The sequence below is a fragment of the Cydia splendana genome, chromosome 5 (assembly GCF_910591565.1).
Source record: "Cydia splendana chromosome 5, ilCydSple1.2, whole genome shotgun sequence".
Taxonomy (NCBI): domain Eukaryota; kingdom Metazoa; phylum Arthropoda; class Insecta; order Lepidoptera; family Tortricidae; genus Cydia; species Cydia splendana.
Window position 1 is genome coordinate 8,301,594 of NC_085964.1, and position 14,205 is coordinate 8,315,798.

At 38.1% G+C, this 14,205-nt stretch overlaps 1 protein-coding gene across 1 annotated transcript; it reads right to left on the reverse strand.

Moving 5' to 3' along the window:
* Nucleotides 1-411: 411 nt before the first annotated feature.
* On the reverse strand, nucleotides 412-1,781 carry LOC134790682 (protein tilB). The gene has a single exon (XM_063761581.1). It carries the CDS (start codon nucleotides 1,753-1,755, stop codon nucleotides 457-459), a length of 1,299 nt encoding a protein of 432 aa, XP_063617651.1. The 5' UTR covers nucleotides 1,756-1,781; the 3' UTR covers nucleotides 412-456.
* Nucleotides 1,782-14,205: the final 12,424 nt, after the last annotated feature.

Below are 14,205 nucleotides of genomic sequence, written 5' to 3' on the forward strand. Positions count from 1 at the left end.
ACTTAATAGCATATAACTTGTAAGTTGTATTATAAGTCAAATCTAATATACTTGTAAGTATTATTTATGAAGTGTTTTCCTCAGTTAACCGTAGGTTATTAAGAGAATAAGTATAAGTAAACTAAATATTTTTTTAATAATAAATATTTACAACTACGCGCAAACTGGTATTTAATTCTAAAAGCAAGTCGAAATCAGAAAGTTGAAAGTTTAGAGTATTTGGTACAAGTTAAGTAAAGAGTAGAGTAGAGTATTAGGTACAGTCAAGTTCATAAATATGTATACATTTCATCACCTTATTACCATATATCACCGTAGGTATACATATTTGAAATCGGCTGTACTGAGAGATGGTTCTAGGTTCAGCTTATTTTCTTGAGTTCGACCGGCTTTAGCTATCCTAAGTATCCTAAATAACTTAACAATACAGAAACGAAATTACATCATTAGACTAAATTAGATAAGATCAGGAACCTCTGGATTATCGATAAAATCTAGTGAAGGTTCTTTTAACTTCCGTTTTAGTCTCGGATCGATATAATCTGGCGCTTTCTTTTGTAAAGTCATTTTAGATAGATCGAGAACCTTATCAGAGGGGCCTATTTCTAGAAATTCTCTCTTCGACTGACCTGCACTCTCGCGGCAGTCGGTTACGTGATGTTCCGTGTACAGTTGAGCCTTTTTTGTAACTTCCTTTTTCTGCGCCATCTGTGCTTTTATGTCAACATTTAATCGTGGCATAGTCACGACGAGGTGGCCGGTTATCTGCGAGCGTTGTGCCGTTGAGTTAGTAGTGCTCACCTCCTCCAGTAGATGGAGCTGAAATAACTTTCCTTTAATCGTAGCCCGAACATAATTTGGCTGGACATCCACATCAATTAAACTGGTGTCTAAGTGTTTGTACACAGCTAGATCTAACACATATTTTTCAGGGTCAGAATCGGAGAATATGAACGGTATTTTAGCTTGATTTATGTTGAATGGCCTTCCATCGCGAGCAAAGAATTTGTACTGCCTTTTTTCTTCCTGTTTCTTTTCAGGTTCATAACTTTTCAGTTTCAGTTGCCGCATATGCTCCATCTCATAGCGGACCTCAGGGGAATGCTCACATTTTTCTGCGTAAAATTTCTTATTTCTCTCTTCTGGCTCCATATCTTTGTACTCATTTTCCCATTTGTCTTTTATTTCGTGTTCTAGTCGAGCTTTTTGCTTTCTACGCCGGTGTCTGTACTCGTTTTGTTCAAACAATATATCTTGTCTAATAACAGGTAGATTTTGCAGAGCTTTAATGCGATCTGACCGTTCTATTTCAACTCCGTCAAGGTAGCTCAGCTGGGGTAGAGTTCCGATTACGAAGTCCCGATAGTTATCATAGTCAGTGCAGGGGTTTCCGGTAAGATATAAGATTTGAAGATTATACAAACCTGTAAGGCTTTCAACGCTGACTATTTCACCGATAAAGTTGAGTGTTAAGTCAAGTTTTTCCAATGATTCGCATCTCTCCAGATTTTCTATAATTTCTATGTTATTGAGAGCTAAGTTGAGGTAGTTGAGGTGTTTGAGTTTGTTCAAGTTTTCTATCTTGGCTATGAGGTTGTTCTGCATGAGCAGGATCTTGAGCTTGGGGCACCAGTCCTGGATGTACTCTATCTTTTCTATGTTCTCCTGGTGAAGGGCGATCTCCTCCAGCGGCGCCAGGAGCCGGTCATGGTGTTCTGCCTTCCCGCGAACCATATCCACTGTTATTCGAACCATTATTATTTTTACGGGTACAAATATTCACATTCCGTAACTTGACATAAAATTAAACAGCAAAGAGCATAATTATAATCACTACGTCAACTACATGTTAAACAGATAAACAGTGTCATCACAACCGTAACTATGGTAATGCCACAGCAAAGTAAAGACTTGGTATAAAGACTAAAGCCGTCACCAAAGAGTCTTAATTATCACTTGTTACAAGAAGCAGCAAGAAGCAGACCAAAAGTAGACTTAGTGCCGTAACAAGACATTCGCTCCCAGTTAACCTTTTACATAAAGCAAAAATGTAAATGTAACGCGTTATTAAAGAATATTTTTTTAACTTAGTACCTGACCGTCTACCATCAGTTTTGACATTGACATATACGCTCACGTCTACGTAAATTACTTTCTATGCATCTCGCTCGTACTCGCATATTAGTGCAAGCGAGATGTACAGAAAGTAAATCACGTAGACGTGAGTGTTATGTCAATGTAAAAACTGGTGGTAGACGTACTGGTAACTACATGTTAGTTACGTTAGGTATACCATAACTTTACGAGTATAAATGTTAAATGCTTGACTAGAAGCAAAAGGTAACTTGTTAATTACAGCGTGAATTTACTTTTTTATGATAATATCTTACCACAACATTAACATTTCGCTATGTTTTACATTAGCAGTTCATTAACGTTCCAGTAGGATTAGTCTTATGACTACATCCCCTTGGAGCATTTGTTTTGTTAATACACACAATTAATAATTACTTAATAACTGCTAGTGACCTTCACCGACCCTAGTAATACATAATTATTACCCCAGACTTATTTAAAATTACATTATTAGTGCGGTCAGTAATTTTCCTGTCAAGCATTAAAGATAATTAATTAAATAAGTACGTTGCATAGTTAGGGGGAGTGGAGGAGAGAGAGGAGGGGAGCAAAGGGCACGCAGTGATAGAATCTACAAGATCTCGGGTTATATCTCTCGATCTCGTCGGCCGGTAATCCGTCATTTAAAATTCCGAAGCGGTGGCACGGACTGCTCAACTCAACCGTACTAAATTAATATTGCCGTGATGTAGAGGGTATTAAAATATTTTAAGCGACGCCATTTATAACTATGACGTTCAGATATCACGTCGCAGTGCTCAACATATTTTATTCCTCGAAACTGCCAAAAGACAATGAGAGTGAGGGATTAGTATCATCAGAGACTCGTTTTGTTGTTGTTCGGGGATAAAAAAACTGAGTTGAAAAACAAGAGATGTTCGGATGAAATAAGGCATGACAGAGGGAAAGACGGTGTTATTAGTGAAGGGGCGCCCCGCGGTCTGAGTGTGTATGTTTAGGGCTGCGCTGCGGGACGCCGAGTACGCGGCGAGACGCGTCCGCTTACCCACTTATTGAAAGCAGCCAATTTAAATTTGTTATTTAAACAAACACTCGCCAGGCAGGTTAATTGAAATTAGAAAGGTAATTTGTGTTGAGTAAATTTATCACCTCCGAAGCTACCGACCACTATTAATAGTGAGATGTTGTTGATGTTGTTATTATTAAGATATTGATAAGATGCACATGGCACAATGGTGAAATGTAGGATTTGGGCTGTTCAATTAAATATAAATAACTAGTACTTTAAAAATAGGAATAGGAAAATACATATGTACAAGTTTTAACTTCCACCGAAAATCTTTGTTATGTACTCGTACCTACTCTTTTTGAGTATTGCTTAGTGGTATACTTTGCTCTACTTGTCTTTTAAACTTCAGTTGTTGTTATTAACTAATATTTGAACAATCAATATACATAGAGTTAGACCAAGAAAAGTCTGCAGCTGATAGATAGCCCACGCAGTGCAAGTCTTATTTATACGTCATAATTTCATAGACGTTTAACGTTTAAAATAACACCTGCACTGCGTGGGCTATCAAAATCGCTGTAGACTTTTCTTGGTCTAACTCTATTTATATTTCTCACTACATGTTGGGCATCACATTACAATCCAAGTTCTCCCCTATTTGGCCATTAGCCCCATGTGAGCCCTCAGCTTAATCCCCGAGTTTCCTGGTCGAACGATAGATGGCGCTAAGAAGCAGAATAACAAAAATTCATGCTTCTGTATACGAATTTTATTTTCAGGGCTAGCCTAGTCATACGGGTTTGCATAAAACTTGCTAGGTGCGCCTACGGCTCCGCACGCGCACGCATGGGAATAGGTCTGTGGGTCAATGAAAGAAAATTTACATTATATGGAAAGTGCTTTCATCGATCGTATGATTCATCTAATGTAGGTAGAGTTAGACCAAGAAAAGTCTGCAGCGATTTTGATAGCCCACGCAGTGCAAGTGTTATTTAATACGTGATAATTTTATAGAAGTTTGACTTTTCTTGGTCTAACTTCTAAGCATAACTGAACGCCTTCGAAGAATAGAATCTGACATCTGTCACTTTGATAAAATAAAACTGACCGTTTTATTCTGAAAATAGGTGTCGCATGTAGGTACTCTAAATATTAATTACCTACATCAGTGCCTTAGATAGACTATCCATTATTAATTATTTCGCATTCTTTGTGTTCAGTTTTTCTCTGGAGTGCTGATTGAATTATACCTGTAGGTACGTATGTAAGTACACTGTTACCATTGGATTTGTGATAAAAACTGTGCCTATGTGTGAGTGTGTGTTCAGGAATTCGAGAGTGATTCGTCCATGTGTTGAGTATGTTTTCTTTCTCAAGGCCAGATCACACCAAGAAAACCCAGCGGCCATTAAGTAAGTTCCATAATTATTATACTTAAGTCAAATATTTCATTTTTTTCTCGGTGAAAGTATAACTGCTTTTCCTTGAGATCATTATGTCAACATGAAGATTATTGTGACGTCGGCTTTAGCAGATAATAAAGAAACAATGCGGTAGGTACTTTAATTTTAAGACGAGTTATGGTAACAGGTCTAACCTCACTTAAAATATAAACTATCACAAAGTACATTTATTTTAATAATGCACCCTGATTCATAGATCCCAAATTTTGACCATGGGTTGAAAATCCGTAAATGTTGTAAAAGTACGAAATGCTTCTGATTTAGTAGATAAGATAAAAATTAGGAATTTTTAAAATTAAGTACTTGCTTTCAAAGTTACTTTAATGCACCTTACATTAATTATGGTACTTACTAAGTAAATTCGTAAAAGAGTTAAATGAGAGGAAGCGAAACTATTTAATTGGCAGGCACTGAAAAAGCTACAATTTATTGCCAAAACATTGACTTATACAAAGTGTAGGTAGATGTTACATCCCAAGTTTTCACCACACGCATCTCAGGTAGCTCGAATCCTCGTGTGATCGTGTCAGGCCAGTCACAACACCGTCGTCAGCGGCAACTGATTTCTGTAAACGATAAAGGTTTTTAGGGCCGGGGATGTTTTATCTCGTCTCTGCTAATTTGCCGTGCTAATGAGATGTGATGTGATTTGTTTTATGCTTTTTTGTTTTTTTTTGTTGCTTTGGTTGTTTATTGTTTTAAGATGTTTGAGATTAAAAGACTTAATTTATTTAGATTACATTCGTGTACTATGTTTTGTCACGTAACTGATACGATTGAATTTATTTTGAGCCACGAAGTCCACATTGTATATTGTAATCTATTTGGAGAAATGTAGACGTCGTCTGAGAATTACTTCATGTAGAATGTAATAGATAAATGCTGCAGGATTTCTCCGAAATTAGTAATTTTCGCTTAACATTCCTACATAGAAATCAAATCGGTATTAGCTCTTAATGTCCTCTTTGGCTTTCGTTTCATCCGTATGCCGTATATGGAACGCGACAACTTATATTTTAGATATTAAATAATTTATTAATATAATATATGTTGGTATAAACCAAGCAGGTTTGCCTGCTAAAGAAAACTCACTTGCTTATTTGGTTTAGGTAGAATGGTTTTTTTCGATACTTTTATTTTGAAATGTTAACTTTTGATTCGTGTCCTTGTTACAATTTGTTTAAATCGAACCTAAAGGTAAATCTCAGCAGCGCGGATTAACGTTGACTTCTCTAGTACTTAGCCAGTTTCATGACACGCGATGAGAGTCAAGCAGGCTAGCCGATAGCGGGCAGCGGAGCCAGCGGAGCGTACGCCGCAATCTGATGTCGGCATCTCGCAATCAACGATTCGTTCCGGCGGGGGGAGGGGGGCTGGTCCATTCTCACGTAAATAATTACCGGCGAGTCTCAAATTACAAGGCGCCGCGGTTGCCGATACATATTCATCACGTGTTCGCGCCGCGCGTGACAGCTTCTTCAGGCTCCGGGCGGCCAGGCTATTCCCTGGGGTACAGCTACAGCACTGGCCTCAAAAGAACCAGTCTAAGAGCACCCTAATACTGGTTGCATCCTATAGGAGCCTGGGGCCCGCTTTCGGCAACATAATCAGGATGACTGATTTTTACGAAAGCAAATTAAGCTTTCATTGTAAGTTCACGTACCATCATATTTGCCGAAATAGGACACATGGACATAAAAGTTTCCCTCAAAATCTCAAAGTTATCTGCCTCTCTGTCGTCCAAATCTGCAAGAGCAATAGAAAGCCAGGTAACTATTTTCGATTTTTCTATGTTGGCGGTAGGCTCTAGTTCCCTGCGATCTTGACTAGATTCGCGAATCAACATTGTAGAGAGCTACAATGCACTTTCAGACACGAAACTTGCAGCAACTATGTGCAAAATTATTATCAAATGCGGGTCTTATTATAATATTTATAAAGAGTCCTTTCTCGGTAAGTGATGGGAATATGGCCAGCTCGCTTCGTTGCTCGCACTTTGCGGACTTTCTTGAAGCGGACATGACTTAGGATGCATCAGATACATGTTTCCCGAAATATTGTTTCATAGAATATTATTAAATACGAACACACAGGAAAACATAGGAATTAGTAGTTAGTTGGAATGATGTGAGGGCACTTCTGCGCTATTCCTTGGGCAAGACGTAATCATAATAATTTTTATTCATAAAACCAATTTATATGTGAACATTATGGATCTATTTATAACTATAAAATTGTGCAACAACGAACTAAATATTGACTCAAAGTTCCTACAAAACCCTTAGTCGTCGTCGTACAAATCCTGCCAAATGGACAAATGCCTGTGGATGGATGGATGGTAAATCGGACGTTTTGTGCGGTACTTTCTGAGGTACTGAGGTTCTTTCTTTGACCTCACAGTAATTAACAATAATTACTGGTGAAGTTAGGTTAAGTGGTAGACCTAAAGACTCGAACTCGTACTTAAATCAATTAATTTCAGTGCACGTTCTGCTTCTAGGTACATTTTTAGTGCTATTCTTATTAAATCCCTACCAACAGAGTTTCCTACACATAAATTTGAACTAGACACATACTCGTACTTATGTAATGCAAGTTTCCTATGTATACCTATATGATATATGGCCTAACCAAAATTTGCATAAAGCTTACTAGTGGAGGTGGAGCATCGCACATCCAGCCGAATTTATAAGAGGCTTGTGACGGTCTGACGGTGCACATAGCGAGGAAGGCCGCCATGCCTATTCATGAGGTGCAACGGCTGCGAGCCCCGCATTTGAATAAATACAATTATGTAACTTGTTTGTTTTACTCGACTCGACCCACGGCTGCGACCCGGTGGGACGCATTCCTCCCGTCATACAGACTCCGCAACCCGATATCCCCAGTCTCCGGAAATCCCATTAAACTGCTCAATAGCCTGCAATATTGAAAATTTCGCAGGATAATATTTCTCCTCATCTTAGAGCTATTCTGGTGATAGCCACGGGGTCTTCTCTGCGAATCGAATCATAAGATTAATTAAACTTAGAAGTTGTTACGAAAATGATCAGCATTGTTTCACGTGAATGAGCAGCCTGAAGCTGCCTGTTGCAAAGTCTATCATCGGTTTCATACTTCATACGTGGCAACCTACCGGTTGTAGGTACTTACTGTTTTAAATCACAAAAGCTCTCATCACTCTTCATTCTCTTAAATCATTCAAAGCCCAGGCCCACTGATCGACTCCGGCCGGAGTAGTTTCGAGCGCTTCCATCTCTCCGGATATCCCATTAAACCGCTTAATAGCAGGCAGATGCAATATTGAAAATTTCGCATTTAGGATAATATTCAAATTGCGATTGATGGTGATATTCGGCAGCGGACGGCGGCGACTCAAAGGCCTTGCGAGCCGCGCTGTTATTATCCCACCACCATCGGCTCTCACCTATCTTATTTCTTTTTCCCAGACGCCTTCGTCTCCCTTCTTTCCCTCCTAACCGAGCGAGAGCTCCTCTCCTTCACTAATACTGAATCCCTCTCATGGGCGTTCCCTTGACGATTTATCATTTAGCGTTGCCTACAGACATTATTTGAAACGCATCAAAATCGAGCTTGTAGAAAATTTGTCGGCAACAAAATTAGTACTTCTCTCCGAGTGCATAATTTATCGTTTATGCCACATCCTGCGCTGCGAGTTCTAATTAGAAATTCATTGACGTTGATGATATTTCGTGCTGTGGCAGATAACGTTATTAATTCGATATTGATTACCTCCCCTTCCATGCTCATGACATTCATCTGTCTTCGAAACTGGTACTTTTAATCGCGTTTCGTGTATTACAAGCTGTTTATAAACATGCACCACGTTTCATTTTAATCGTTTGCAATTAAGTATGTATTAAGTGCCTACCGACTTCATGTTCACGGTTGCACATGAGAGAGACGAACTACTTACCTAACATCATTTCTGTTGCTTGAATGTTATATAAGTACTCGTAGTTATAGATTTACCTGTCGATTTTCCGTGCTTGCTTGTTAGACAAATTTTTCGACAGACCACCCTGGAAAATATCGCAAGCCACAACGTTTTTTAACTTAGTTAGGTACCCCTATATACGGCTACATATACGGCTACCCGAACTACCCGAAGTACGCCAGTACCTCTACGTCTAGATACTGTAAAAACAAATACCTACTCTCATTATGATGAGTAACTCATAGGCTACTTTCATGCATGTCTTGTGCCTTTACTAAATGTACATATTTTTTACTTGTCAGCGCTATGCAAATCGAGCCAATAAGTTGAAACATGTCGTGTATTAACATAAAATATGAAATATTTCATTGTCACGGCCTGGAGTGGCAAGGAGCCCTCGTATGGGCGGAGACCTGTCTCGCGAGTCTCGCACGAACAATGATCATTCCATCGCATTGTTCACTAATGGCTAGCCTTAAACAAACACCTTGTTGGTATGTGAGTAAGTAGCTTTGTTCGGGGCTCATTAAACTACGCGGAATACAAAATAAGTATACGACACTGTAGAGCTACAACTAAAAAAGTTACCAATATGAGAGCAGTACGTAAAAAAACAAGCTTAAATTTGGTTTTCCACTGATGCTCACACATTAGAAATAATTAAGAATACGAGAGCATTAGATACCCTATTTTTTCTACTTTCAAATGAACTATGAAGATATTCAAGATACCTAGTTATTATATGTACTGATTCAAAAGCAAAAAATAAATATATGGCACTCTGCTTTCGAAACCTCAAGATAAACTGCGATGAGTGTAGGTAATGTGCAGTTATCGGACTAATCATCGCTAAAACGCTAATTAACACTATTTCTTTTAACACTTCCATACTTAAAATAATGAATACTTATACCTTTAATATTTGAAGCATCGTCTAGACTAGAGGTATCATTGTACGCGTGATATAATTAATAATATTTTCCTTATTATACAAAACAATAATTGTGTTTTTAATTTTCGAACCGAAGCTCTGCTTCTCTGTCACTTCAATATATTTAGGTATACCTATAGCAAGAGGGGCTGAGATAAAAACGATCTTCATGTTTCACCAATAAAAAGATTGTTTTTCACTCCGATCCCGAGTAAAGGTCAGATGTCAGATCAAAAACATCTTCGCAACATAACAATAAATCAAACATAAACTAATTAGAAACAGTAGTTATGATAGCGATACGTTACGCGGTCTCCTAATCCGATTTGTATGCCCCCTGACAATGGAACAAGCCGAATGTTTATTTGCACAAGATATTTAGCCACTTCCCCGCCGGATCAAACGGACAAAGGCGAGGGGAGCACGGCGAATAGATAAGGTAAGTGAGGCTAATAGGAGGGGCGGAGATGCGAGATCTATCTACAATAATTGTGTGACTTAGAGGGATTATGGAACTTGAAACGACCGAGTCGTAATCGAAACTTGGGGCCACGGGGATGTTGGTTCGTTTTATTATTATACTTGTAACTTACGCGGTAAAGCTGCAATCGCTCTTTAGTCAATGGGTGTGATTGTAGTGATTGCAATGAATATCTAAAAGTGTCTAATTTCAAGATCGTTAAAGAATTGTTTTGCTTAGAACTAACCCGGATCCCAACGATTTGATTATTTTGAAATAAAGGAACACCATATCCTACAAGTCATCTTTTCAGGTTGACACTCAGTCGCGATACCAAACCTATGGATAGTTACCTAATCTAAAGAACATGGTTTATAGGTACCTAAGCTTAAGATAAAACCAAAACTAAAAACCGAAATAAACTGTTAATTTAAGCAACACGATAATTACAGTTTCGATACAATCTCCTCCTTGTTTTTGAAGTCGGTTAAAAAGAATATGTATTTTTATTATACTTAAACAATTTACCTACATAATGTTAATGTTTTAAAAATTTTCAATGCTATAAAATACTAAATCATTAATTTAATAATTTCTCTAAATAGAAATTGGCATGGACTGGGTAGTATATGTATTAGTTAATTAGATATAGACACTCCACCTAGAATAAACTCTACTTACTATCAACATTCAACATATAGTACCTAATATTAAGCTAAGAAGTTGCGACACGATAAATCAACCAAACTACATTTAAGTTCACGATATTGTCGTGTTGTATCCGGAAATGAAATTGCAATAAAAAACAAAGACGTCTCGTCCTTTGTTGCGCCCACAACACGACCATAAATAAATCGAATTGTTTAGCCATTCAAAAACCCCTAAACAACATTAGGGCTGAATGAGTAAATTGACACTTTGTCACCGTGGTCGAGAAAAGGCACCATGGGCCTCGGGCAGTCGGAGGGCATACAGGAGACGCTACGGGGGGCCCCATGGCCTAGTCCTCATTTTTTTGACTTCGAATAAGTATCAACTTTTTGTCACCAAGATTTTTTTAACGTTTGGTAAATTATCATAAAAATATGTAAATTCTTTAAAATGGTTATCAGAATGACGCTAGTTTTGACTAGAAGGACTTGTCGATCAATTTCGTTTCTATTTCTAACAATACTACTTACTTTAAAATTAAATTCAAATTCAAATTCAAATTCAAAATTTTATTTGCTAAAAATGCACGTACATATTAGATGTTGTCATATACAATAGAATTTGGGTATCAGCGCATTTAGCCAGAAGGCATGCAAATCAGAAAATATAAGACATATGTATTTACAAATATTTACAAAAACATATTTACAGATATACAAATAACTTAAAATTGAAATTAGAACATGTCAAACCAAAACTAAAACGAAAATACGGCTATGTCTATGATCATCTATGGTTAAGTTATTTGTGGTCAATTTAAAAGCTAGCAAGAAAAAGGTTAACGGAATACATCAAATGTCAAGAGAAATAATTTATTTTAAAAGGATGTAATACTACTTTCTTTAAAATTTTCAGGCGTGGAAATAGTTAAGTTCTTGGTTCTATTGTGCCTATATTATTATGTAGTTGCCTGGCTGAAGAAGACAATTCGCCCAGACAATCCGTCCGTTTATCACAAAATTTGTTTGTATCGTGTTTCGTCCGTTGTGTGATTTCGTGGTAGGTTTTTCAATGCGCATGTGGGAATAGGTTTGTTTAGACTGCGCCGCTTACTAAAACCAAATACTTAGTTATCTAAACGAAGGTAAATAAGGTCATGCGTCATGCACAAATGTCTAACTCTATGACAATACGATTGCTGACATATTAAAAAAAAGCAAACAAGCGGCAGCTGTTACGCGTAACTTGTGAAGTTTATTATTCCATTATTTAATTTGTCGTTATATTGTGCGCTGCCGCGGGTAATGTTTCCGTATTTATGATTTACATGCGGAATACGGACAGAAGTCAACTTCTGACAGTGTCAACATGTCAGAGTGACAATAGCCGTCACATGTCAGGCGCTGTCAATCGCGGAGCATGAGAAGGAAGCGAGCCCGGGGGACCTCGTGGGATCAACGGTACCGGACTTTCAAAAGAATTAAAATTCGTTATCGAATTCCAACGCTTGATGAAGTATTGGTCCCAAAGCGAGTTTTAGTCCGCTTCTTACAGGAAATTGTCTGACGATTGTAATATTAATTATTCTGGTCTTTGTAAAAAAAAGTCGCAAGTTATTTATTTAACTAAAGCTGCTCTTTACAAACGATGTTTGTTCAGTTATGTGGCTACTGGCCAGCCTATTCTATTAAATGCCAACACAGGAGTATTTTATCATTTGCGTGCGGTGCGTAAGTACAGACAGCCGGATAATATTTTAAACTTGTTAAGTTCCTTTCTGGGCTGGCTATTAACTATTTTAATTTACGATCTGTGTACACTGTGATGATGTATAGACAGTTATTTTCGCCCCATTTGTAGCATTCATTGTGTGCGCTCACACCCAGTTGAAAACGACAAAAGCTAGTGTAGAATATGAAATGGTGTTTGTATTGCGGGACGAGTCCGCAAACACCGAGGGCCGGAGGAACACAATAACTGATTAATGGCCGGTTTTTGTTATCATTCTACGGTCTTTACGCATTTTGTGGCCTCGTTTCACGGTTTAATTTTATCAGTTAAGATAATGATAGACCGTGAAATTTTTCTTAAAACGTAGCGCGAGCCACGATTTTAAGTAAAAAAAATCAAATGGCTTAGGTTTTCAAAAATTTACTATTAGACAGGTACTTAAAACGTATTAACGATGAGCCATAAAATCAGCTCATAAAGTGAAGTGTGCGATGTTGGAATCCACATAAAAGTATTAGGTTATGGGTGTTGGTCGGATGGATTGGGCCTTGCGCAGCGTGAGAGTAGGTTTTTTGGCTATTAAACGCGCGTTTTTTTGTGTCGCGCGTTAACTGTCGCCTTATCGCCGTGTCGAGTTGTCGACGCCTCCACCGCCTGCGCTGTCGCCGCAATCAAAACACCGTGGAGACGGTCATTAAAAATAATATATAAAGGTTAATTTACAGTGTTGCTGCGATCCGTCGAGGATCGCGCGGTCGGCGATAGCGTCTCCATTCCAAGCGTTAATTAACATAATCCTATTGTTAGCGATGATCGTTACAAACACACTAACACATATCTAAGTGGTAAACACAATACATACTTTATGTCGAATAGAATTAGGAATATTTTAAATACTTACTGATATATGTAGGTATACTATAGCTACCTCTTGTATAAAATATCCATTCAGAGCAAATTCGTTTCATTTATCTCGATTTTCATTTCGAGTTATTTTTTATTGAAGGTACGGCAGATGCAATAACGAGAATTATGCACTTACATATATCTATTCTGCCCTCCTAAGCCGAATAGCGCTATCTCAGAAACAAATGATTTTGAAAAAGGAATTCTCAGTAATATAAATTAAAGTATAAGTTAGCAATAAATTTTCTTTTGAGATAGCGCTCTTTGGCTTAGCAGGGCAGTATTATTCATTATCATTAAAAATAATTATCAAATAAATGAAACCTGCTAATTAAATAAGTATCCGAATCAAAACCTCATGTTTCGCATGATAATTGCAGTTTACGTTTTGCAGCGAAAGAGATTACGGCGCGAATCCCGTGTTACCACGGCCAGGGCGCGCAGCGCCACGGGACACACCTTGTTTACGAGTCTAGCACTTCCACTACAATGATTTACGAACCATAAAAACGGGGACACAACGCATTAAAAGATACAAAAGGTGCTAAAGAAAAAGAAATATATTTTAAGTTGAGGCGAACGGATATAAAAGTTTGGTGAAATATATCAGCTTTAGTGTTGTGAGTGTTTGTTTATAGGGGCGATTACGCACGCCTCTCCACGCGTAGCGCTCAATGGCGACATTCGTCACGACCGTTCTCACGTCCCAGCTTTCCTTACTTACTGTAACAAGACATGTGTTACGCTAATGTGAGCATTTACGCTTCAGTCCTTTATAGGATTAGGTAACACACTTAGACTTTCATACACCTCAGTTATAATGTCAATTAGGTTAGGAATGTAAATAATTTATGAAGGGCCGTTGAGTTCGGCCACCATGAGCGCAGAAACAGGGACGTAAAACATTTAAAGTTGGCGTAAAACAGCAAGCGACCGCAACCCGACACCTCGTCATCGCCCGATCCTCGTTAGTCTGCGACATTTGTTTTTTCAAGGGAC

Coding starts and splice junctions, on each gene's coding strand:
- LOC134790682 (XM_063761581.1), bottom strand. CDS start 1,755: ATGGTTCGAATAACAGTGGATATGGTTCGCGGGAAGGCAGAACACCAT.